This window comes from Nelusetta ayraudi, unplaced genomic scaffold (assembly GCF_046127955.1).
Source record: "Nelusetta ayraudi isolate G7.1 ecotype Tasmania unplaced genomic scaffold, CSIRO-AGI_Nayr_v1 ptg000026l, whole genome shotgun sequence".
NCBI classification, from domain to species: domain Eukaryota; kingdom Metazoa; phylum Chordata; class Actinopteri; order Tetraodontiformes; family Monacanthidae; genus Nelusetta; species Nelusetta ayraudi.
In genome coordinates, this window is record NW_027466076.1 from 9,153,719 (window position 1) to 9,174,971 (window position 21,253).

The window sequence follows — 21,253 nt, forward strand, 5'->3', positions numbered from 1 at the left end:
TCTCCCTGCATTCCTCACGTTTTCTGCCACAGTGATATGTTGATGATGTGCTGAAGAATAACGCAGCTCTAAATTACTTTCAAAATAGCAGTAACTGTTAGTATTAGAAAAAGCTAAGCTAATGGATGTCAGAGATATTTTGCTGTAGTGTTTTTGTTCAGTTTCAATTGACATTGGTGGGTAACAAAAACACTCCATCCATCTGCTCCTGCTCCATGGTTTGATGATGAAGAATTCCACCTTTGAGTTAAGACAAATCAAAGCATAGTTCTATACCAAGGAAACATGGTTTAACTCGTGAAAGTTAAGTTGTATGAGAAGGAATCCAATGGAGAATGTGTGGAGGGGCCGTGCAAGGAAGACCGTGTCCAGAGAGGAGCGGCGACGTTGAGGTGGAGGAAGTTCTCGGCCATCCAGGGGTTTGTGGAAGTATTCCTACTACAACTACAATCACTGCATATGAGGCCAGTGTCAAAATCATTTAAGAACGCGAATCAAGGTGAAATGGAGAAATGACAATGGAAAAAGGACATTGTAAATAAATACTATTTATTGAAAATATTGCATGTCGTCAATCAAAAACAAAGACTTGTTTTCCTTGGTCAACAACATAAAGCGAGGTACGACGGCCCTTCTTGTAGTTGTGGTAGGGGTGAGGGGGAAATCAAGTACAAGTCTTCCTCCAGTTCCTCAGCGAGGCCTGATTACAAAGCAGATTAGAAACCTCGAATGCCATCATAGAAGACCGCTAGTGCGTTTTCTGTCTTTTGTTTCTGTGCATGCATTCCTTACAATTCCATAAAAGCACATTTTTCAAAATCTTTTTTTTTTTTTTTAAACTCTTGCCTCAAGACTCACTTTTAACACTGCAACAGACATAAAAACAAATAAAGTGAAACTAAAAGAACAACAAAAAACAACAACAACAACAAATGGGACAGCACCGCTTTGGCTTCGTTCCTAGCAACAACAATGTTGGTCCAATGGTTTTTAGTGTCGTGACACCAGTGGTGAAAGTTAGACAGCCCAAGCGTGGGAAGGGTTTTTAGAGAACTAGCAAAACAAAGCAAAACACTTCCTTCCATCTGGCATTCAAATCCTAAAGCTCCTCCTCTATTCAATGTCCCGTTTATTTAATCAACTGCAACGGATTGTTTGCATTTAAATTGAAGTTCTGTGTAAAATAAAAAAAAGAATATCGGAACGTATCTGAGCGTGTTTGTAGTGTGCACGTGTGTTGATTATATGGAGACAGAGCAGCGAGATCCTCTTCGCTCTCCGTCGCTGCTTGTGTGAGCTAAAAATATGCCGCCGCTATTATTGTCTAGACGATTTAGAATGGCTTCGTATTTCATGTAGACGACATTCACAATGATTATCTTAACACTAGTAAATAGAAAAGCCCTTCGAATTCCTGAATCTCCTGCCACTTTTTTTTTTTAAAGGAAATCTGACGTCGAACGAGACCTGCTGTAGATACAGCGGCACTTAAAGTAAAACTCCTGCGCCCCCTGGCGGAGGGATGAGGATTTCCTCTCGCCACTGAGCCGAGCGGCGTCGCTCGAGTTGGGAGATGTGAGTTTAAACGACGACAAAACATTAAAAAAGAGAGAGAGAGAAAGAGAAAGAGAAAGAGAATGGCACAAATAAGACTGTTAGCATGATTTTAAAAAAAACAACAAAAAACAAAAAAACAACAACATCTGCAGCTTTCTGTGAAATGAGCCTGAGGCCCGACCGCGTCGGTCTCCTCCGTCCCACCGTCTTGTGTCTTGGAGGAGCTTTGGGGGACGGGTTTTTAAATTCATTTTATTTTTTAAATGGAGAAGCGAAATCAGACGGCCAGTTTGTTGGCTTGCGTCAGCACCACCTTGAGGACGGGCATGAAGGCCGACGTCTCGCTGAAGTTGCTGTTGCTGACGATGTGGGTGTGGATGTTGAGGCCCTCGGTGTAGGATCTGCTCTCGATGCTCCTGGCTATGTTGTGGAGTCCTGCGACAATGGCGGGGGAGAGCTGCAGAGCGCGACAGTGGGTGGATTTTTAACAGCGGGACTCAGAAGAGGAGAGTCGGAAACGATGTGAAGGTCGTATGTCATTTAAAAAAATAATAAACCCAAAACAATTCAACGATAATCTACAGAAACTCAAACTCCCAGGAGATTTGAGAAGGCCATCATTTCTTTTGAACTGTTAGCTCTATTGTGATATCACTAAGGTTGCAAATAACTTATTTCTTTTGTTTGTGACAACATCTATGACAACATCAGTGGTTGCAGGAGGCATATTTGCATTAAAAGAGGAACAAAACCAGCCAAAAAAAGATAAAAGCGAAGTGGAAGTTCGACCCAACACGCTTCACTGATTGCACCTGGATTTACAAGTGCTTTCCCATCACATTAAACCACTAAGGGCATTTTTTTGTACTAAAACAGCCCAACGACAGAACAGTCGACAGTTTAACACCTCCATAAAATGTTCTGCCTTCTAGCCGTTTGTTCTTTTTGCACAGAACTATCTATATTTTGCAGGCTGGACCACATAAACATAAACAGATTTTACTTTCTGCGCGCTGTCTCTTTAAGCGCAGCCGCGCGGCACTCACCGTCTGCTCTCGGAGTTTGTCGTAGAGCGCCTCCAGACGCTTGTTGGCATCGTCCAGTTTCCTCTTGGTTTGCTGCGGAGGGAACACAAGGCGTCAGCGCTTGCAGCTCATCCACCGGCAGGGAGACGAACTTCGGGAAAATCTGTTCGGCCTCCGCCTGAGCGACTCACCGGGTCGGTGGCGACGGCCAGGCACTTCTGGATGAGGGCCTCGAACGTGGTCTTCAGGACCAGGTGCTCGTCCGGGATGGGCTTCTTGGTGATCTTCTCAGTGGGGATGGCCTGCAGAGGCTGAGACGGTTAATGGGAAATCAGTTACAGACAGGTCCGTAAATATTGGGACAGCGACACAATTCTCATCTTTTTGGCGACACGACAGCGAGTCGCCAAAAAGACTCGCCACGACAATGGATTTGAAATGAAAAGAACAAGATGTGCTGCATCTGCAGACTGTCAGCTTTAATTTGAGGGTATTTAAAAAAAAAAAAAAAAAAAAAAAAAAGAGCAGCAGGATGAATTCTGAAGTATTTCAGGCAATATTCCCCGCTCATATTCAGCCAAATGCTTTAGAACTCATTGGATGGCGCTTCACAGTGCAGATGGACAATGACCCGAAGCATACTGCCAAAGCAACCAAAGAGTTTTTTCAGGCAAAGAAGTGGAAATGCTATGCAATGGCCAAGTCAATCACCTGACCTGAATCCCATTCAGCATGCATTTCACTTGCTGAAGACAAAACTGAAGGGAAAATGCCCCAAGAACAATCAGGAAGTGAAGATGGTTGCAGTAGAGGCCTGGCAGAGCATCACCAGGGATGAAAGCCAACGTCCAGCGATGTCTATGTCTATATGTAATTGACTGCAAAGGATTTGCAACCAAGCATTAAAAAGTGAAAGTGATTGTTAATTTGTCCCATTACTTTTGTGGTCCCTTAAAAAGTGGGAGGCACATATACAAACTGTTGTAATTCCTGCACCGTTCACCTGATTTGGATGCAAATAACCTCAAATGAACGCTGACAGTCTGCAGTTAAAGCACATCTTGTTCGTTTCATTTCAAATCCATTGTGGTGGTGTTTAGAGCTGAAAAGATGAGAATTGTGTCGAGACACGTACGACCGCGTCTCAACAGGAAACAGAAGATTGCAGCAGAGAACAGGGAGTGATTTCTCCACTGAGGGATGACTGATCAGCTGCAGGCAAAATACCTGAATGACGTCGCCGGTGGGAGCACCCGGCGGCCCCTCCATGCTGGTCGTGGGCACTGCTGGGTTCATGGCTGGAGGCGAGAACTGCTGCTGCATGCCCGAGTAGGGAACCTGGGCACCGTGGGGCCCCTGGGCCCCGGCCTGGGGGCCCCCAGACGGCACCGGCTGCGCCTGAGGGTCGGCGCCCAGGGGAGACATGATGGGGGCCGTTATGGGTGCGGGAGGGGTGTAGCTCCCCGGAACCTGCTGGATGACGGCAAGCCGCGGGTTACTTTGAGGGACTACACCGCTTTGGTTGTTGGAAGTGCAGAATCCAATTGCCACTAATCAACACTTATTAGGATATTTTAATGAAAAAAAACCCCACAAGAAATCACGGCTATCTTTCAAACCTACCTTCTTCTTTGACGCTCTGTTTAGGGCTGGAGGGTCGTTCCAGCCGTTCTGAGGCCCTACATGGGAAAAAACAACAACATCGCAATCATTCACTCTGCCTTGGAACAAGCAGAATGCACCGCGCTGAATTTAAATGACTGATTTGATTTGTGAATTTCGTAGCTGTTAGCTTAGCCACACGTAGCAAAGTCTTGGAAAAAAGGTAATATGTCTCCAATGGAAATATTGGCTACTTGGGATTCATAAGTGGGAAAATTTAGGTTGTTTATATTCCAATATTAAAAACATAAACGCAGTGTATTTCCCAAATGGCGTCTGCGGAGATTCATTCATCCAGGTAGGATTTTATTTTAAAGCACTGGACGTACAGAACAAATCTATCTCTGGCTCACACACTGGGCTGTCATGTGACCCTTATGTTATCTAGAACTGCCAGAGCTGCTTCCTGCAGACCAAACACCTGATGACGGTGATGCCATCAGATGTCTTGTCCAGTGTTTTAAAATAAAATCATTTTCAGAAGTATTTCCCCAAAATCATTCAGCACTGAAGGCCTTCAAATCGACGGAGACGTGTTCATCACCACATTGCTGATCGTGCAATTGATTGCAACATCGAAACACTTCTCCATGAAAGAGCATAAAGCAGCTGATCAGCCCGAGGAGCAACCCAAGCCGTGCAAATTTGTCTCTGTGAAAACGCCATTACAACGTTCAACCCTGAGTTAAAATCACTCTCTTGTTACTTTCAATTGCAATGTAATTAATGGAGTCTGATGAGGAACATTCATCGGCTTTTGTTTTATTGATTTGCCTGGGCTATTAGAAACACCCTGCAGTGACCTGCTGAAACATTTGAACTTGTTGCTGCAATTAACTGAAGTTCAAAAAAATAAAGAGGAAGTGAAAACCGGAGAGGTTTCAGTTTGTGAGGAGGAGGAGGAGGAGGGTTGATCAGAGAGGCATGCAGACCTGTTCTCCGAGAGGCCGGGGTCGGCCAGGGCTCAGAGCTATGCTGTGTACCTGAGACTCCGCACGGTGGAGGTGGAGGAGGCATGTATGACACAGGAGATCCTGGACCGCCATGCTGAAAAGAGGCTCCGGACGACGGCGGAGCGGAGTAGGACGAGGAGTAGGACGAGGAGGAGGAGGAAGGAGTGGGAAAGAAGGGAGCGTGGGAGGAAGGAGAAGAGGACAGGCACTGGCCGACGGGAGGCTGTCCGGGATAGGCCGGAGGCGTCGGCTGAGAGGGGACGGGCTGAGTGTACTGAGAGAGGAAGCCGGGGGGCTCGGCAGCAGGAGGATGAGGATGAGGATGAGGATGAGGAGGGGCGGCGGAGGAGGAGTACTGAAGAGGCTGATAGATAGAAACGCCCCCAGCTCCAGGCGGGTACTGGCTGACCTGGGGGTAGGCTGCGGGTCACACAGAAGAACACGGAGGCCAACAGGTTAGTGGACAAGCGAGTCATGCAATGGGACAAAAGTGTTTCTCTACTGAGTTAAGAAGACGGCGCATGCGAGAGTTGGAGAGCATGAACGCGACACTGTGACCTAGTGAGAAGAATGAATGCAAACTGCTCATATCCAGGAAGCACGACACAACAGGACTGGGTTACAACTGTTTGGTTTAGCAGGTCTGTTTGACAGCATCTGTTCGCTCTCGTGGGTTTTATTGTCTTTTTTCGTCCAAAATAAAACTGACGTTATTGCATGGCTGAAGGACATGCAAGTGGGTCGGTCCACTAACGTTTCAATCAGGTTTTGCTGTCTGCCTAGTGTGGTAGTACTCGAGTCTCGCGCTCATCTTGGAGGCATTTTCACTTGGTCTTGTCTCAATCTCGGAATCTGGCGAACTCTGGATTTTTTTGAACAAAACAAGTCCGGACTCAGCCGACACTGCAATGACGCGATAATAACGAAAAAGAATCCAGCTGCTGCGGTTTACGCTCTGTTTGTGACACCCAGAGTGACGCATCCCCTTATTCCTAGTTTATTATTATTATTTTTTAATTTTATGAAGCAAAGCTGTTTTTTTGAAAATGGTTCAAAATAGTTGGCAAAGCAGCAAAACTTTAAAGAAAATTACTAAAAGAGACCTTGCTGCCATTAGATTTAGAAGCAAACTTGAATTTAAAAAACATACTGGCCATTTTTTTTCTGTTTTGTTGTTATTTTTCTTTGATATATAAACTTTTGGTCTTGTCTCGATCTTGTTACTCTGTAGTCTTGATAATGTCTTGGTGTCAGTTTGGCGTGGTCTTGACTACAACACTATGTCTGCCTACATATCAAATGAGCAACACACAAACTAGACCCCGACTCGATCTCCAACAAGCTGCAACGCATTTGAAACGAAGTGAACCAAATGGACCGAATCGTTCATGTCATGTCATGTGACACAACCTGGGTGACTTTCCGAGGAAGGCAGAAGCTGCCATCGAAACATGTCAAGGTACGAAGAGACCATCTAAAATAGTCATGTGTTTCTGTTACAAGAGCAAGAGATAAATGACTCAAGGCCTGAGCCTTTGTTTTTTTTTTTAGGAGACTCCAGCTTCAAATATTTTTCCAAGCTGTGGGAAGATTTTCAGGCGTGAAACACTCACGCTGGTACTGATGGGAGAACATGTACGCAGGGGTGGAGGAGGGCGGGGGCGCAGCGGCAGAGCCCGAGGGCGGCATCCCGTAGAGGGGCTTCGAAGGCTCCACCTGTGGAGACACATTTAGAAGGGGGACGTGCTTTCACCTGGGTCATCACCTGGGTTCATTGACACACTTTGATGTGAATGGGAGGATTGTGGAGCGACAGAAAGACACACAGAGCAACGAGGAGCGGGCGCGACAGGGTTGCAGGTTCCTCCCTCGCTAAACTCATCCCCAGCTGGAGGGCCAGCAAACCTGCTGGTGCTCACAGTGGACGGCAACAGAACGGTGGGAGGAGCCTTGTGCCGAGTTGCACAGCTGGGCTTGGTTTACTCCTTTTGAATAGAGCACTAAACAGAAAAGTGGACGGATGAGGTCCCGCATTAAATCCATCTTCCAGATTTACACTTGACCAAGAAATCTGCATTTTTAGCCTTCTGCATCGTCTCTCTCTCTCTCTCTCTAGAGAGAGAGAGAGAGAGAGAGAGAGAGAGAGAGAGAGAGAGAGAGAGAGAGAGAGAGAGAGAGGAATATAGTCAGTGTCTGGCTGGGGGGTATCAATGAGCAATCAGCTCTCTGTGACATCATGAAGGGCGGGTACCCAGCAGTCATTGACAGGCTGTGGACACATTTTACTGTTAGAAAGCGTCGCTACAGAGAATCTTGCATAATATGGGAATATTTTCTATGTATTTATTTAACTTTTTTTTATGTAAAGACTTAATTTAATTTGATAAATTACCTGACAGTGAATGCAACATGCCGATATCCGAGAGATGCTGCCAAGCTAAATTTTGTTGTATTCTGTACAATGACAATAAAGCTTCTTCTTCTTCTTCTTTAAATGAGCAAAGTATCAATACAGTAACACTCAAAGCTTGAGCAACGTGAGAAGCATTTCAGCAGAAACAATACAGGAGAATCCTGCAACTATTTGAATGTGTAAATATGCACATATTTGCATATTCACTTATGTAAATGCCAAGCCTTAAAGGTTTTCGTAGCCTTTGATTAACGCTGCCCTCTTTCTGCAGTGGGGATTATTGCATAAAATGAAATGCAGGGAGGAGAAAAAGCAGGAGAGTTGGGCCAAAGCATCAGCAGAAGCAGCAGAGGACATGAGTGTGAGGGCACAGTGGGCGTTGGTAGTACCTGGTGGTCTGGGGCGCTCCCTACTTGAAGAGGAGGAGGAGGGAGAGTGGGGAGGGCAGTGGGAGTTTGATTACTCCAGGAGGTGACAGTGGAGGCGGCCCCCACCTGAAGCACAACAGAGACACATGGCGCGCACCGGTGATCATTGGCAGGGAGGGGGAGGGGTTGGGACGGCGACAGGTGGAGGGAGGGAGGAACCGCAACGTGTAGCAACGCCACAACCAAACACGACGCCAGGGTTCAAATGACACGAGCACAGTCGAGCCAAAACTGTCGAGGGACGACAAGGTTGTTGTTTTTTTTTTGCACTCACGCAAAATAAAGCAGCGAGTGTTGACGCTTCGTGTTTATTCAGCGATCAACATGTGATTTAAACCCTGGCGGGAATGGAATATCACACTAATGGAGTGACTAAGACATGACAGCGATGATAGCACCACCATGTGGTCAGGGTGTGATCTGCAGCAAAAGCCCCAGTCTGTCCCCCAAGTTGACTGAACCCCTTAAAGCTAGAGCAGTGTAAATCATGGCGCCCCCTGCTGGTGACTTGCCCGTTTTCCTTTTAAAACAGGTTAAAAAAAATAATTACTGCGGCGTAAGAACAAGAAAAAAAAAGAAATTAAAAAAACCTGCATGTGTAAACAACGTGAAGGCGGAGGGACTTACGGGTTGGTAGTACAGCGGCGGCTGAGCTGGCACTGAGGCGGCAGGCGCTGCTGGAGCTGCAGCTGCGGGCTGAGGCACCACGGCGGGCTGGACGGGAACGAACGGATGTCGCACCACAGGCTGAGTGTGGGCGGCCGGCTGAGGCTGAGTTCTGTGCTGCTGGGCTTGCGCCGGGGCGGCCGGGGTCACCGGGGTCGGCGCCTGCTGCGGGCCCAGAGCCCGGCCGAGACGCTCGCGGAGTTGCTGGATGGCGACCTGCAAAAGGAGGGTCACGAACCGAGGTCAGGTAAGAACGATAAAATGATCCATCGCTGCCTTCATGTCGACCCCGAGTGTGCTTGTGCTGTGTTGTACTACGTTACCTATGCTGTGCTATGTTACGTTACGTGTGCTGCACTATGTTACATTATGTCACGTGTGCTGTACTATGTTACGTGTGCTGTCCTATGTTACATTACATTATGTTACCTGTGCTGTACTATGTTAAGTTCCGTGTGCTGTACTATATTAAGTTACATTACGTTACGTGTGCTGTACTACGTTACGGTACATTACGCATTCTTATGCTACGTTACGCTACGTTATGTTACTGAATGTTATGTTAGCTTACGCTACGCAATGTTATGCTACATTGCGTTATGCTATGTTACGTGTTACCTTAGTTTAGTATCTTATTTTTTCTTAAAAATACGAAATGAGTGTGATACTGCAGCCTGTTTTAATTAGCGAGCTAAGCCACAGCTGCAACGCCACGTGGCATTTACAGGGTTCCCACTCATTTTCACTGACAACATCTCAAAACTTTTCCATGACCTTACCTGCAACCTGTACATACAGAATTTTCATACTAAAAAGACCTGAACCCTTTGCCAATGACCCCATAGTAGTTTTGTTTGGTCTTCAGTGTAATAAAAAGCTGATACTAAACTAAGGCCAGCGCATTGCCTCCGTTAGGGTAGAACAACAAACAGATTCTGCTAGTTCGTAAGAGGCAAAGTCAAATATCACGACCTTTCCAAAACTTTCAGTGATTTTTGAAAAAGTTCCTTTCCACCTGCTTTTAGAAAGGCTCAAATCTGCCGCAAGTCGCAGCAATTTAAATACTGCAGCAGTTTGTGCTGCAAAGAAGCTTGGGATATTAATTTCTGAAAAAGAGTCCCTGATGCACATTAAGACGTTATATATTTAATAGGATTTAAAATGGTACCCCAAAGCGCTTTACAATGACCTCTCGTTCACCCATTCACTCACACACCAATGGGTGGCTGCTGCCATGCAAGGCGCTGCCAGCCCCATGGGAGCAATTTTAGGGTTAAGTGTCTTGCCCAAGGACACTTCAACAGACTGGGATGGAGTGGGATTTGAACTGCCAACCTTTCAGCTCTACCTTCTGAGCTACATGATAATAGTATTTTGAAACCTGCAAAAGGCTGGTAACAGCGGAGCGCATTGAGGAGTTTGCTTCCCCCACCTGGTTGGTGTTGTCAGGCAGGTAGCTGATGGCTGTGGACAGGCTGCCCTGGGACGCCAGCAGGTTGGCGTACAGGCTCATCTTCTCGGCCAGTAGGATGCCGATGGCGGCGGGGCCCGACTGCTTGGTCTGCTCCACAGCGCGCCGCAGCACCACCACCTTCTCCACCAGGTCCTAACAACGCATTAGTCACATCAGTACACAAAACACCTCTGGTGAAAACAGGCTCCTGCCGGTTCATTTTTAGGTTGTCCTGTTCTAACACGACTGCATAACGCTGGATAAACTCAGCTGGCTTCCTTTAGACAGGAGACAGCAATTTTATTGCTGTCAATTCATTTTCAAATGCATTGATTTTGATTGTTGTTTGACACAATTTTTTGTTCCATATGTACCTAGATATGCTCTGCAGAGCTCTGTCCTTTTTTTCTTTTTAGTTCCCTTTGCTTCCAAGGAAGTTGAAAGGAAGGATTTTATGGCCCAAGATCCACCTGATTGGAATAGCTTGCCTCTGACTATCCGTCTTCTCTGCTCTTTTCCAGTATTCAAAAAAAGCATTGTTTTCACATCTTCAATCCGAGTGTCGGTGCCTCTCATAATCAATCCTGACTGTTTTCTCAAGTCGCCTGTTGAACGCCCCTTTACGTTTTGAAAAGTGTGTTTCCAGGCTGCTTTAAATGATCCAGTAAACAATGTGAAAATGAATTAGTAAATTGAATAGGGTTGCTACTACTTACTGTCCTGTTCTGTTTTTGTTTGTTTTGTTTTTGTCTTGCTCTTTGCATGTAACTTTGTCTGACATTGTTGTGTTGAGGTATTATGTTTTGGACCGCCTTGAAAACAAGATGGTGCATCTCGAGGTGTTCATCCAATCTCACCTGAAGTGAGAGTGGGCACTGTCCGTCCTGAGCACTGGTCCAACACACCACCAGTTTCTCCACGTTGCCGGCGCAGATGTAACACAGGCAGGCCTGAGTTCGCAGCTCGGCATCGTCTGCCGCCTCCAGTCTGTCCCCGAGCAGGTCTGTGAAGGGAGGGAAGGTGGAGTCAGGGGGGGAGGTGGTTGGGGGTTTCCTGCTCAGATTGCGTTTGAATTCTGGCACTGACCGCAGAGCGAAGAGAACTCCTCAGGCTGGGCGTAGGTCATGACGGCAGCCAGGGCCTCCTTCCAGTTCTGCAGGTCGCACGTCTTTAGGATGTCGTGCCAGTCCCTCATCACCACTGCGCTGATCAGCTACCAGAAGTAGGGGGAGACAATGATTAGCTCATCTATAATAAAACTCGTCATCCAAAATCTGTAGGCAATAAAAGTCTTCTGGTCGTTACTTTGGTTATCTTGCTGTGCGTTTTGGCAAAGTATTTCTTCTGGGTTTTCTCCAGGAGCTCCGGCCCTCCAGCAATGGCCAGGATGATGCTGTCCGCCATCCTGTTGTCGTGCAGACAGAGCTCCACGGCTCCCTCGTAGTCTCCGGTCAGCAGGGCCTGCGTGATCAGGCCGTCCAGATCTGACGGAGACGTGGTTTTAAAACAGCTTTTCCACGAAATACGGCCAAAGGTTTAACTCCATATATTCTCGGGGGAGGGGGGGAAGGGTCGTCACCTTTGCTAATGCTCAAGCTGACGCCGCTCTGCGCCGGTGTTGGAGCTGCAACCTCGTTGGGCTCCTCTACCGGAGCTGAAGCCTCAGCGGGGCTGGGCTCCTCCTCGACCAGTGCCACCGTCTCCACCGTCTCCTGAAGCACCGGAGGGAAAGTTCTCATTCACATTTGAAACACTCACAAGTGCAACCCAAAGTTGACAGGAGTGACAGTGACTTGAATCAGAGAAAACATGTGGTGATAAAAGTACACTAGTAAGCTAGATGTACAGTACTGTACCGCTCAGCCTTGCGTTTCATTGCAGGTGCATCAGCTAGAACTCACTGCGCTCTGTATGAAACTGTATAGTGGTCCTCCCTCATGCATTGATTTTTATTGCTAAGGGGCTCATTGGTTAATTTACTTAACGTATCAAATTTCCTTTTTTTTTTTTTTTTTTTAACCACAATAGTGTTTACAGCACTAGATAATCAACTAAAATATTATTAAGCACACCATCAACAAGAACAGAACAGGGTAAAACAGCTTCTTTTTCATCATATGCACCAAAAGTCTGGAAATGAATTTCAAGCCATTTTAAATCTGGAAACTGTTCCACCTCTCAGCACTTTTAAGAGTCTTTTAAAATCAACCTTGAGTGAAAAATGTAACTGTTTTTTAATCTTATGCCTTTTAAGAGCTGTTGTCTGTGTTAGCTTGTAATACCTTAGCTAATTATCAGTATGCTCTAGTGTGTGAAGCATGTCATCTGTGAGCGTGTCTTTTGTGTATCGTGTAACTCCTTGCCGTTGTCTTGGCCAGGACTCCCAGGAAGAAGAGTTCTTGTAACTCAATGGGAGCCTTTCCTGGTTGAAGAAAGGTTAAAGAAAATAAAAAATAAAATAAAACACACGGCACCTCTGCTAGAAGGATCTCTTCCTCCTCTTCTGCTTCAGCCTCGGCGGGACCCAGGTCTACGTCTTCTTCCAGTTCGCTGTGCAGCTCCAGCGCCTCCGCCGACTCCTCGTCCTCAAGGTCGGGGTCGGGGGCGGAGTCGGGTTCCTGTGCCGCCTCCGGCTGAAGGTTTGCAGCGGCAATCATCTCAAACGTCGCCTCGGGGGTGTCGGTGAGCGGCGCAAAGCCGAGGTCCGGCAGCGGCTGCAGGCTCACCGGTGCAGGCTGCTCAGCCTGAACCTTCACAGGGATGAGAGTCAGGCAAGAGGAAGTAACCGGGAAAAATTAAAAGAGACCAGAGGCTAAATAAAGTGGCGGCAGTTCTAGTATGACAAAATACCTGTGGAGCGGCTGCAGGCTTTTCCTCAAGTGCTGCTGATATCTGACAAAACCACAGGGCACGGTTATCACAGGGTGCTCAGAAACAATTCATAGATGGATTTCTTTCTATTTAGGTTTATATTGTCACACAGATAGGCTGTATATTGCACATTTGTTTGCTTTTTTTTTTTATTAACTTTTGTTGACTACCTTCTTGTTTTGTTTTGTTTTAACGCTAAGTAGAGAGAACAATGATAAACCGGAGTCTGGAGTTTGGAATGCACAAACTTGGCCAATAAAGCTGATTCTGATTCTGATTCAGTGTGCAGTAAATACTAGTTTAGAAACTTACCTTTAAGGCAAGCTCTTCTTTGTTGTAGCCCAGGAGTTCCAGGTACTTACAGCGGATATCGCTCTCAAAATTGGCCTGAAAACACAAGACAGGCAAAAACACGCAATCGCTATCATGGCTGCATTGACTACAATTGTAGTTTAAGGGTCATTCAGGAAACAAAATCTTTCTTGACACCTTGAGAAAAGACCAGACGGTCTTTTCAAACTCGTTTCCGGCAGCGTCGATCTTCTCCTTGCAGAAGTCCACGAAGCTGCCGGCGCCCAGGGTGGCCTGCAGCTGCTCAGAGCGCTTGAGGAACTCCGTCTCCGTCACCACCTGACTGACGTAGACCACGTGCGAGCTGGGCTGCTGAGGCTGCTGGGTGTTCGGTTTTGCGTTTTCCAGGGACACCAGCTTCCCACCAAACTGAGGAGAAAAGAATTTTAAAAAAGGGGCAAGTTGAATTGAACTGTTTACGACATTCGTGAGAAAGGAAAGGCTGAATGGTAAAACTGGACTCACGGCAAACGTAGCTCCAACAGGTCTGCGGATCCACTTGGGAGGCTTCTTCAGCGGCACGCTGATGGCGGCGGGGGCAACAGTCTGCGGCAGCTGCAGGGGAGGCAGCGCTTGTCCAGTTCCGAAAGGATCCATGTTCCCGAAAGAGTTGCTTATCTGCGACAGAGACCGAGAGTCAAGTTGGACACAAGGAGAAATGCAGGAGGTGCTGAGGCGAAGGACATCCAGGTTTAAATGTCCCGCAATGCTCTGATTTGAGAGGCTTCAGCTTCCTGTTAAAACGTGATGCTTTGTTGCACACATTTAAATAATTTTGCATTTTTCATGGGACCTTAAATGATGATGCTGTGCAATGGTTCTGAATTGCCAATTAAAAATAAATGGGTTTTTTTTGAGGAGATTTAATGTCACCTGATCCGCATGTCTCTGACTCTGCGCCTGGCTGCTGCCACCCATGATGGAGTAGATGTCGATGTGGCCGTCAAAGCCTGCGGCCGACAGCACGGCTGGGTTCCTGGGGCACCACTGGATGTCGAAGCACCACTGACTGCTGGTGGGCAGCTCGTACAACACCTAGACATCATGAAAAATAACGGTCATATAATAATTTCTCAAGCGTGGAAAGATTCATGAGAGACTGAGGGAATATGTTTGACCACAGTTGGGATCAGTCGTTACCTCTGCTGTATTAGGATTCCAGCACAGGATCCTGCTGTCTTTACCACAACTGAGAAGAAGCTCAGGATCGGCCAAACTCCAGGCAATGGCAAGGACACCCCTGTTCATAAAGGCCGGTATTATTGCAGTTATCACAGGATGCTCAGAAACACAAGGCCATTCAAATAAAATTAAAAAAAAAAATCACAAAATAAATGGACAAGTGAGTAATTTCTCAATAGTTTAAATCAGATTATTTTCATCAATATTAGAGCAGATTAAAAGCTTGACTAATATTGCCTATGCAGCCTTGGTTAAAAAAAAAAAAAAAAAGTCAATAGGATCATTTACCGGGTGTGATTCTCCAAAATCTTGAGAGGCGAGGTAGCAAAGCGCAAGTCCCACATCTGAATGACGGGCATTCTGTCGTCCTCTGATGCCAAGACCAGCTGAGTCGCCACTTCTGGGTTCCAGGCCAGTCCAGAGCAGTGCATCTAAAAACAAGGACAGGCAGATGGCACAAGGCAGTGCAAGATGAGAATGTGGGAAATTTCTCCATGCGGCACCCGAGGTGAAGAGAAATCACGTACTCGGTTGCTGTGGTCGCTGACTTTGATGATCAGGTCGTTCTTGCGGAGGTCCCACACTGAGGCTTTCCCGCCTGGACTGGCTGAGGCCAGGATGTGTTGGACTTGTTTGTTCCATGACACACAGCTGATGTCCTCCACTGGCTTTTGAAACAAAAACATTTTAGAACATGATTTACAAGCTAAAGGTGACGATAATCCGGTTATGGAACAGCGTGATGGACAAAAGAAGAAGATTTTTTTTTTTTTGCTCAATCCAGATTTTTGATGTTCTACTAGAGTTTTGGATAAAAAATAAAAAGGTATTTTAAAAGAGGGTTTAAATGTTTGAAAGCTAAAACATGATCGAAAAAATGAAATGAAATACCTGAGTTTTCGGTCCTGGTGCCATTGGAGAGCCAAAGTTATTCAAGTCCCAAATGTAGATTTCAGACTCATTTCCACCCGACGCAACAAGATTTGTCTAGAGGATAAATTTTTTAAGATTCTTGCGTTCATCCAAAAATGCAGATATTACATTATGAACACATTTCACTTAAAAACGACAGCGATCTCAGGCTTACTTGAAACGGGTTGATGTCCAGAGCTCTCACTGGTCCTATGTGCTTGTCACTTTCAGCAATGATCACGTCACTCTCTCCAGCCATGATCTTTGCTGGATCGTAGAGGATGACGTTGCCGTTCTCGCCTCCGGCAATGAGGACGCCAGATGGGTGGCCGCCTGCGTCCATTCCATAAGGACCCCAGACCAGTTTGTGGTATCTGTGGGTGGAGCGCGCATGATGAACAGATGCACTCAAGGGAAAGAGTCAACAAGAGGAGCGTGCTCAGCAGTTCTGGGGACCTGTGAGAGGAGGAGAAGCTGCCGCATGACTTCATGTCCAGTGATGGGTCACTCAAGTCCAGCTCAAAAAATTCCAGGGATGCATTGGTGCTGAAGGAAGCATCCAGCTGCTGGGCTGATGTCCCTGCAGAGGTAAGAGACGGGACACTTTAAAAACATAACACATTATGTGCTCTAGCTAAGAAGTAAATACAGAGGCGAAAAGCAATAATAATCATTTCAATAGGCATATATTTCAATCATCAAATAAACAACAGCAATTATATGTTAAATGCAAACTGTAGCTAAGAAAACATGGACCAGAGAAACAAACAGATAAGGAGTGAGCTCACTTAAAGTCTGACAGGTTTGACTGAAATGACAGATCTTGTTAAAACACCAGAGAGACTCGCAGTAGCAGGTCTATGCCAGTCGCTTGTGGCGTGCCCGTACCTGTCGCCAGGAAGACGGGATGGTGCTGTGCAGGACTCCAGCTCTGGATGGCTGTGCGGTTGATCTCTTTGAGTTTCATCCTGGAAAAATAAGCTCAGTGAGGACTACAGAGCGCTAACGCGACAATGTCATGATTTTATTTGTATGCATTTCCATGTTGTTGCAGCAGGACCTACCAGAGCTTATCACCTAGCACAAAAGGCTGAATGTTTTCAACTACAATGTGTTGCTGTAAACTCCTATACACTATAATCTAAGACCTGCATACACACATTGTCAACTAGGATTAAAACAAACCAACAAAATACAGAATTAATGCAATTCAAAAACATGGAAACCCAATACCTTGTTAATATTTTCGTTATTCAATTAAAATTTGTTCAGCTATATGCCTTTCTATTACCTTGACTAACATTTATTTCTAAAGAGGTCCATATCGCTCTCTCTCTCTCTCTATTTTTTTTTTTTTTTTACATAATACAAATGCAGCATCATAATATCTCATCATAAACATGCAATACCAATGAAAGTTGCCCGAACGGACCGTGTGTTGCTACACTGTTGTGTCTGTCTAGGTTTTAACGATAGGTCAACGTTAGGTGGCAGGAAGGGAAAACGTGTTTTCTCCGAGAGGTCGTAAAGAAGCTTACTGGTCAAGATGTGGCCACTGGGTAAGTGGTTTATTAACCCTATCCGTTACACACAAAGGCCCGGTTGACCCCGGCTATTATTGCAATATTTATATGTGCACTATACGGCTACCTTGCAGCAATGACATTACACGTCTTGAGCTTTAAAACGACACGTTAAGGAACCGGCGAAAGCATTGCGACCAAAGGTTACCACTCGCCGAGGGAAAAAAAACTATATAACCAGCTAGCAGGAAGCTAACAGCTGACTGACCAATTAAAAGCCTCAAAGCACCGCCAATAAGGAGCAGCCGGCGTAGAGACGTGAAAAGTCCAAAGGCGGAAATCGACATAACGCCGGTAACTTTTTTATAAACCTAGAATTGAGGGCGTAGTGCGTGTACAGCATGTCCTACACAGCTGAGAGGCATATGCGATGTTTTACGCAGCTAGCAGCCAGACGATAACAGTGAGGAGTGTCACACACTCACAGAAAACCATACACAGTTCTCATTACTTCACTCAAGCCGCTTACCTTCCTGTGTTTGCTCCTTCCTTACATGAACACACATATACAACTGTTGACGAGCACAAACGCCCTCCACGCGGAGTTCCCCTTTCGGTTGCTCGAGAATCTACGACCGTGAAAAGCAGAAGTAGGGGCTACCAGGTCCTTGCTACGAACTCAAGATAGACTTCCACGTCCCCACTGGTCTCCATCAACGTGGCACTAGGCAACAGTCTCCTCCCACGAAGAAGAACAAGTTCCGGGGGACGTCTACGCATGAACGGCAGCTAACATGCTAACTGTGAAGTTTGCATTTTTGCCAAAGGCGTCCCTATGTATTTGCGATTTACCCTTATAATTTGGCAGGGTAGATATAGTTTACGCCAGAGTAAAAGTGTAGTCATTAAAACACAAAATAATATCTCGAAACAAAACAGGGGTTTGAATGATACATTTGATTCATACTATATATTCGACCCCTATCTAAAGTATCGTCTTGTTCACTTCTGCAGCATCGAGAGTGACCTCCAGTCATGTACCTGAACCTCACCTTGAGACTGGTACGATAAAATGCAATAACGCATTCTCAAAATCACATAAAGCCAGTTTTATGTGAAAAATTATTTTATTAATTTACAGAGTATTCATTCATTCAGTTAAAAAATAAAAATAAAAATGTTAAAATGACTACATACAACTAGTAGCGATCACTAGAGGGAGCCCTTACCCTAGTCTTACTATCATTGTCTGAGACAGTGACAGAAAAGTTTCTCATAAGGACTAGAGGGCTTCACAGTGGTTCTATGGTTAACATGTACTTCCTTCCAAACCTTTTACATGTAAAGACCAATTAGACTATGATTCCTTGTGGTGTATGTTCAGTAGTTTTCTAAAGCGATAACACTGTCACAGTTGTGCGTTTTGGATTATCCATACACTGATTCTCATAAAGTTAGACACTTTTTTTTAACTGCTCCTTGATAGCTCCAAACAAATGTAATGCATGCATTTGTTTTATGTTTTTGTGGATAATTGAGATACATAATGTAATCATTCAACTTGGTCCAAAGTGATTACTGATACATTTAAATGGGAATAAACAGAGCATTTTACCTGAAAACCAAATCATTCTAACTTTATGCAACAGTTATTTCCTCTACCTTTCTACATTTGCCTTAAACAGCTCTATTTTCAAATACTTTTACCATTAGTGTTAAAACGTATATGATCTTTTTTTTTTTTTAGGGTGGAAGACCTTCTTAAAATGATCGACTGTGCTATGTGTTTCAAGTTTATAACAAACTTTAATTAATTCATAATGGCTATTATTCTAAAAAGGATGTTAAATGTGTGTTGTTGTTTGACCTGTATTTGCATCCCATTTTTTTCTTCCATTAGCCGAAACACCCCTGAGGCACTTAAACTGAACCAGTCTGCAGGGTGTAGCTGAACTGTCACTTTTACATCATAATGGAAATCCTTGACTTCTTGCATTCAAGATTGAAAATTAGAAGTTTGGAGTGCACAACTTTATGTGTCGATCTTTGTCTGTGATTCAGCAGTGAATGCGTTAAAACGCGCATCAGTTAAATAAAATTGATTGATCAATTCACATTGATTAGCTTAGTCTGATTACTTTATGCTTTCTGTCATTCGCTACCAACATCTTAATTCATTCATAAAGTTCAGGTCATTCTATACTGTCTGTCTGGTCACTGCTCCCTGTGTTCATCTGGATCAGTCCAATTAGAGATGAGATGGTGCCCATGAGTCCCACCAGCCAGTTGGGGAAGTGCCCCGCCCACAGGAAGCCGGGTGGCATCCAGTGGATGGCGTTGCTGAGGTCGGCCATGCTGCTGACGACAGACAGAAGTTCCCGTCTCATCTTTCTGTGGAGGTGGGAGTGACTGCCAGAGGGGAAACAGACTGTCATGTCCTACACTTCCAAACAACATTCCATTGTGGGAGAATTCTGCTCCACATGAGCAGCAAGCAAAAGTTTTGATAAGGCACCTGCTGGCCCTGCCGTCACCCTCGTAGCTCCTCAGCTTCTTCTTTAGCAGCATCAGAACTCGGAGAGATCTAAAAGGGCGAAGCACTGACGTGACTCAAGTATATACTTTGCACCATGAGGCAGCAGCTGGTTTTACAGTTTGATGTTTGCCGTTTGATGAAAGCTGATGTCACACCTGAGTATTCCCAGTAACAGCGAGCTTCCCCACAGGACTGTGCAAAGCAGCCACCACTTGTCAGACTTGACCTTGATTAGTTCGGCGTCGGCGGCCCACGCAATGTGCTCACATGGGTAGTAGAGCTGGTCAGCCACGTTGGTCAGCACAGAGATCCAGCGGACGCCAGCGTCTGCCTCCTTTAAAGGGAAAGCATGGATAAATTCTCCTCTAACTTTAAGGAAAGTTGCTATGAGAGCTTTGTGCAAAATGCTGACTACATTGCAGCAAAAATAATCAGTAAAATTTTGTTGAGAGGGTGTGCACTACTTGAAAACAGAGAAGTGTGCTGTTACCCCAACTCCGGTTCCATAGCTATGGGAGTAGGCCAGCATAGACAGGTCGTCAAACAGTCTCAGAACAGTTCGGCAGTGGCTAAGCTGAGCAGAAAACAGCAGCAGTCTCTTCCCCAACTGCTGCAAAGAGACATCAGCATCTGGCTTCCTGGAGAGAACTCCACCAATCAGCTGGGAGCCATAACAGGCTGTCCTGATCTGGGAAAACAAACAAACAAACGAACAAAAAGAGATTGCACCAGGTAACAGATCTGTTCAAAATGTTTTTTTTTTTTTTTTTTTTAATTTAAGCCTTTGCCTCTGGCAAAGCTGTGGTTTTTGTAACACTGGAGCAAATTTTTTCCCTCTTAGATCTTCACTGTATTACATGGTTATGGTTTGCTGGTAATTGCAAATAAACAAACAAATAAATAAATAAATAAAAGGCTTTACTGATGCCCATGCTCATATATGATGACATCAACATGTACGCACATTATGATTTTATGCAAAAGTTCAGATTGTTTTGACTAAGCAGCTTTAAAGCTGAATTGCATTTGTTAAAGCAGCAACCTTAAGAAATGAAATGTTTTCCCCCCTTGTGCAGCGCGATAGTACTCACCACTTTGTCTCTGCCTCGGTAAGACTCCAACAGCCGCACAAGTGACTCCATAGACTGCTGTATTTCAGCCTCTCTCAACTCTGACCCAAAGGCTGCCGCACAAACATCTCCAGTTAAAAACACGACTAAGCAGGCAGGCTGTCAGCTGAACTTTGAAACAGGAAGTAGCAATGTAGACCAAAGTTTAAGTCGAGGATTGTCGATTTAATCGAACCGTTGCTCCGGAAGGATCCTGCGGACACATGTTATAATGGCGCCCTCTTCAGTTAGGATGACACATTTTCTCAATTTCTCTTTGACTAATGCAGTAAAACATACGTTCTCATAGTGCTCCGTTTTTAAATTGTGTTTTGGACTAAAACCACTTAGCTTTTGTTTTTTCAAATCCACCCATGAAATGTGGGAATCTATGACAGCAATGTAAAGGGACTAATCGATGTATGAAGATTTTTAAGGAGAAAAGTTTCTTAGAATATTTAGAAACATACATGGTGTGCAAAAATTTGAAGTCGGTTCATAAATGTGATAGCCAAATCAATGCATGTGTGGCAGAGCTGTTTATTTATTTATTTATTTTTTTAAATCAAGCATGAAGTTCACGATTTGAGGTAAACAACTGTATTTCAGCCA

At 45.2% G+C, this 21,253-nt stretch overlaps 2 protein-coding genes across 11 annotated transcripts; both read right to left on the reverse strand.

Annotated features, from left to right (window-relative positions):
- Nucleotides 1-1,791: 1,791 nt before the first annotated feature.
- On the reverse strand, nucleotides 1,792-17,735 carry sec31a (SEC31 homolog A, COPII coat complex component). 10 transcript variants are annotated; one of them, XM_076029686.1, is made up of 28 exons: nucleotides 17,526-17,735; nucleotides 16,362-16,441; nucleotides 15,930-16,053; nucleotides 15,649-15,847; nucleotides 15,453-15,548; nucleotides 15,089-15,229; nucleotides 14,850-14,992; nucleotides 14,520-14,619; nucleotides 14,253-14,414; nucleotides 13,845-13,997; nucleotides 13,518-13,748; nucleotides 13,341-13,415; nucleotides 13,008-13,049; nucleotides 12,632-12,901; nucleotides 11,737-11,869; nucleotides 11,463-11,641; nucleotides 11,244-11,370; nucleotides 11,015-11,160; nucleotides 10,137-10,310; nucleotides 8,666-8,920; nucleotides 8,000-8,104; nucleotides 6,811-6,913; nucleotides 5,177-5,617; nucleotides 4,206-4,261; nucleotides 3,810-4,055; nucleotides 2,774-2,884; nucleotides 2,604-2,675; nucleotides 1,792-2,014 (listed from the first exon to the last, which is right to left on the reverse strand). In XM_076029686.1, exons 2-28 carry the CDS (start codon nucleotides 16,438-16,440, stop codon nucleotides 1,835-1,837), a joined length of 4,143 nt encoding a protein of 1,380 aa, XP_075885801.1. In that variant the 5' UTR covers nucleotide 16,441; nucleotides 17,526-17,735; the 3' UTR covers nucleotides 1,792-1,834. The 10 variants fall into 10 exon arrangements, with proteins under 10 accessions (XP_075885801.1, XP_075885802.1, XP_075885804.1 ...); XM_076029687.1 differs by having other exon boundaries at nucleotides 2,774-2,893; nucleotides 11,737-11,857; nucleotides 17,526-17,734; XM_076029689.1 differs by having other exon boundaries at nucleotides 2,774-2,893; nucleotides 3,810-4,052; nucleotides 5,228-5,617; nucleotides 17,526-17,734.
- A 269-nt stretch (nucleotides 17,736-18,004) lies between these two features.
- pex11g (peroxisomal biogenesis factor 11 gamma) lies at nucleotides 18,005-20,838 on the reverse strand. Its single transcript, XM_076029699.1, has 6 exons — nucleotides 20,624-20,838; nucleotides 20,023-20,220; nucleotides 19,688-19,866; nucleotides 19,512-19,580; nucleotides 19,093-19,405; nucleotides 18,005-19,062 (listed from the first exon to the last, which is right to left on the reverse strand). The coding sequence occupies exons 1-5, from the start codon at nucleotides 20,672-20,674 to the stop codon at nucleotides 19,189-19,191; spliced, it is 714 nt and encodes a 237-aa protein (XP_075885814.1). The 5' UTR covers nucleotides 20,675-20,838; the 3' UTR covers nucleotides 18,005-19,062; nucleotides 19,093-19,188.
- Nucleotides 20,839-21,253: the final 415 nt, after the last annotated feature.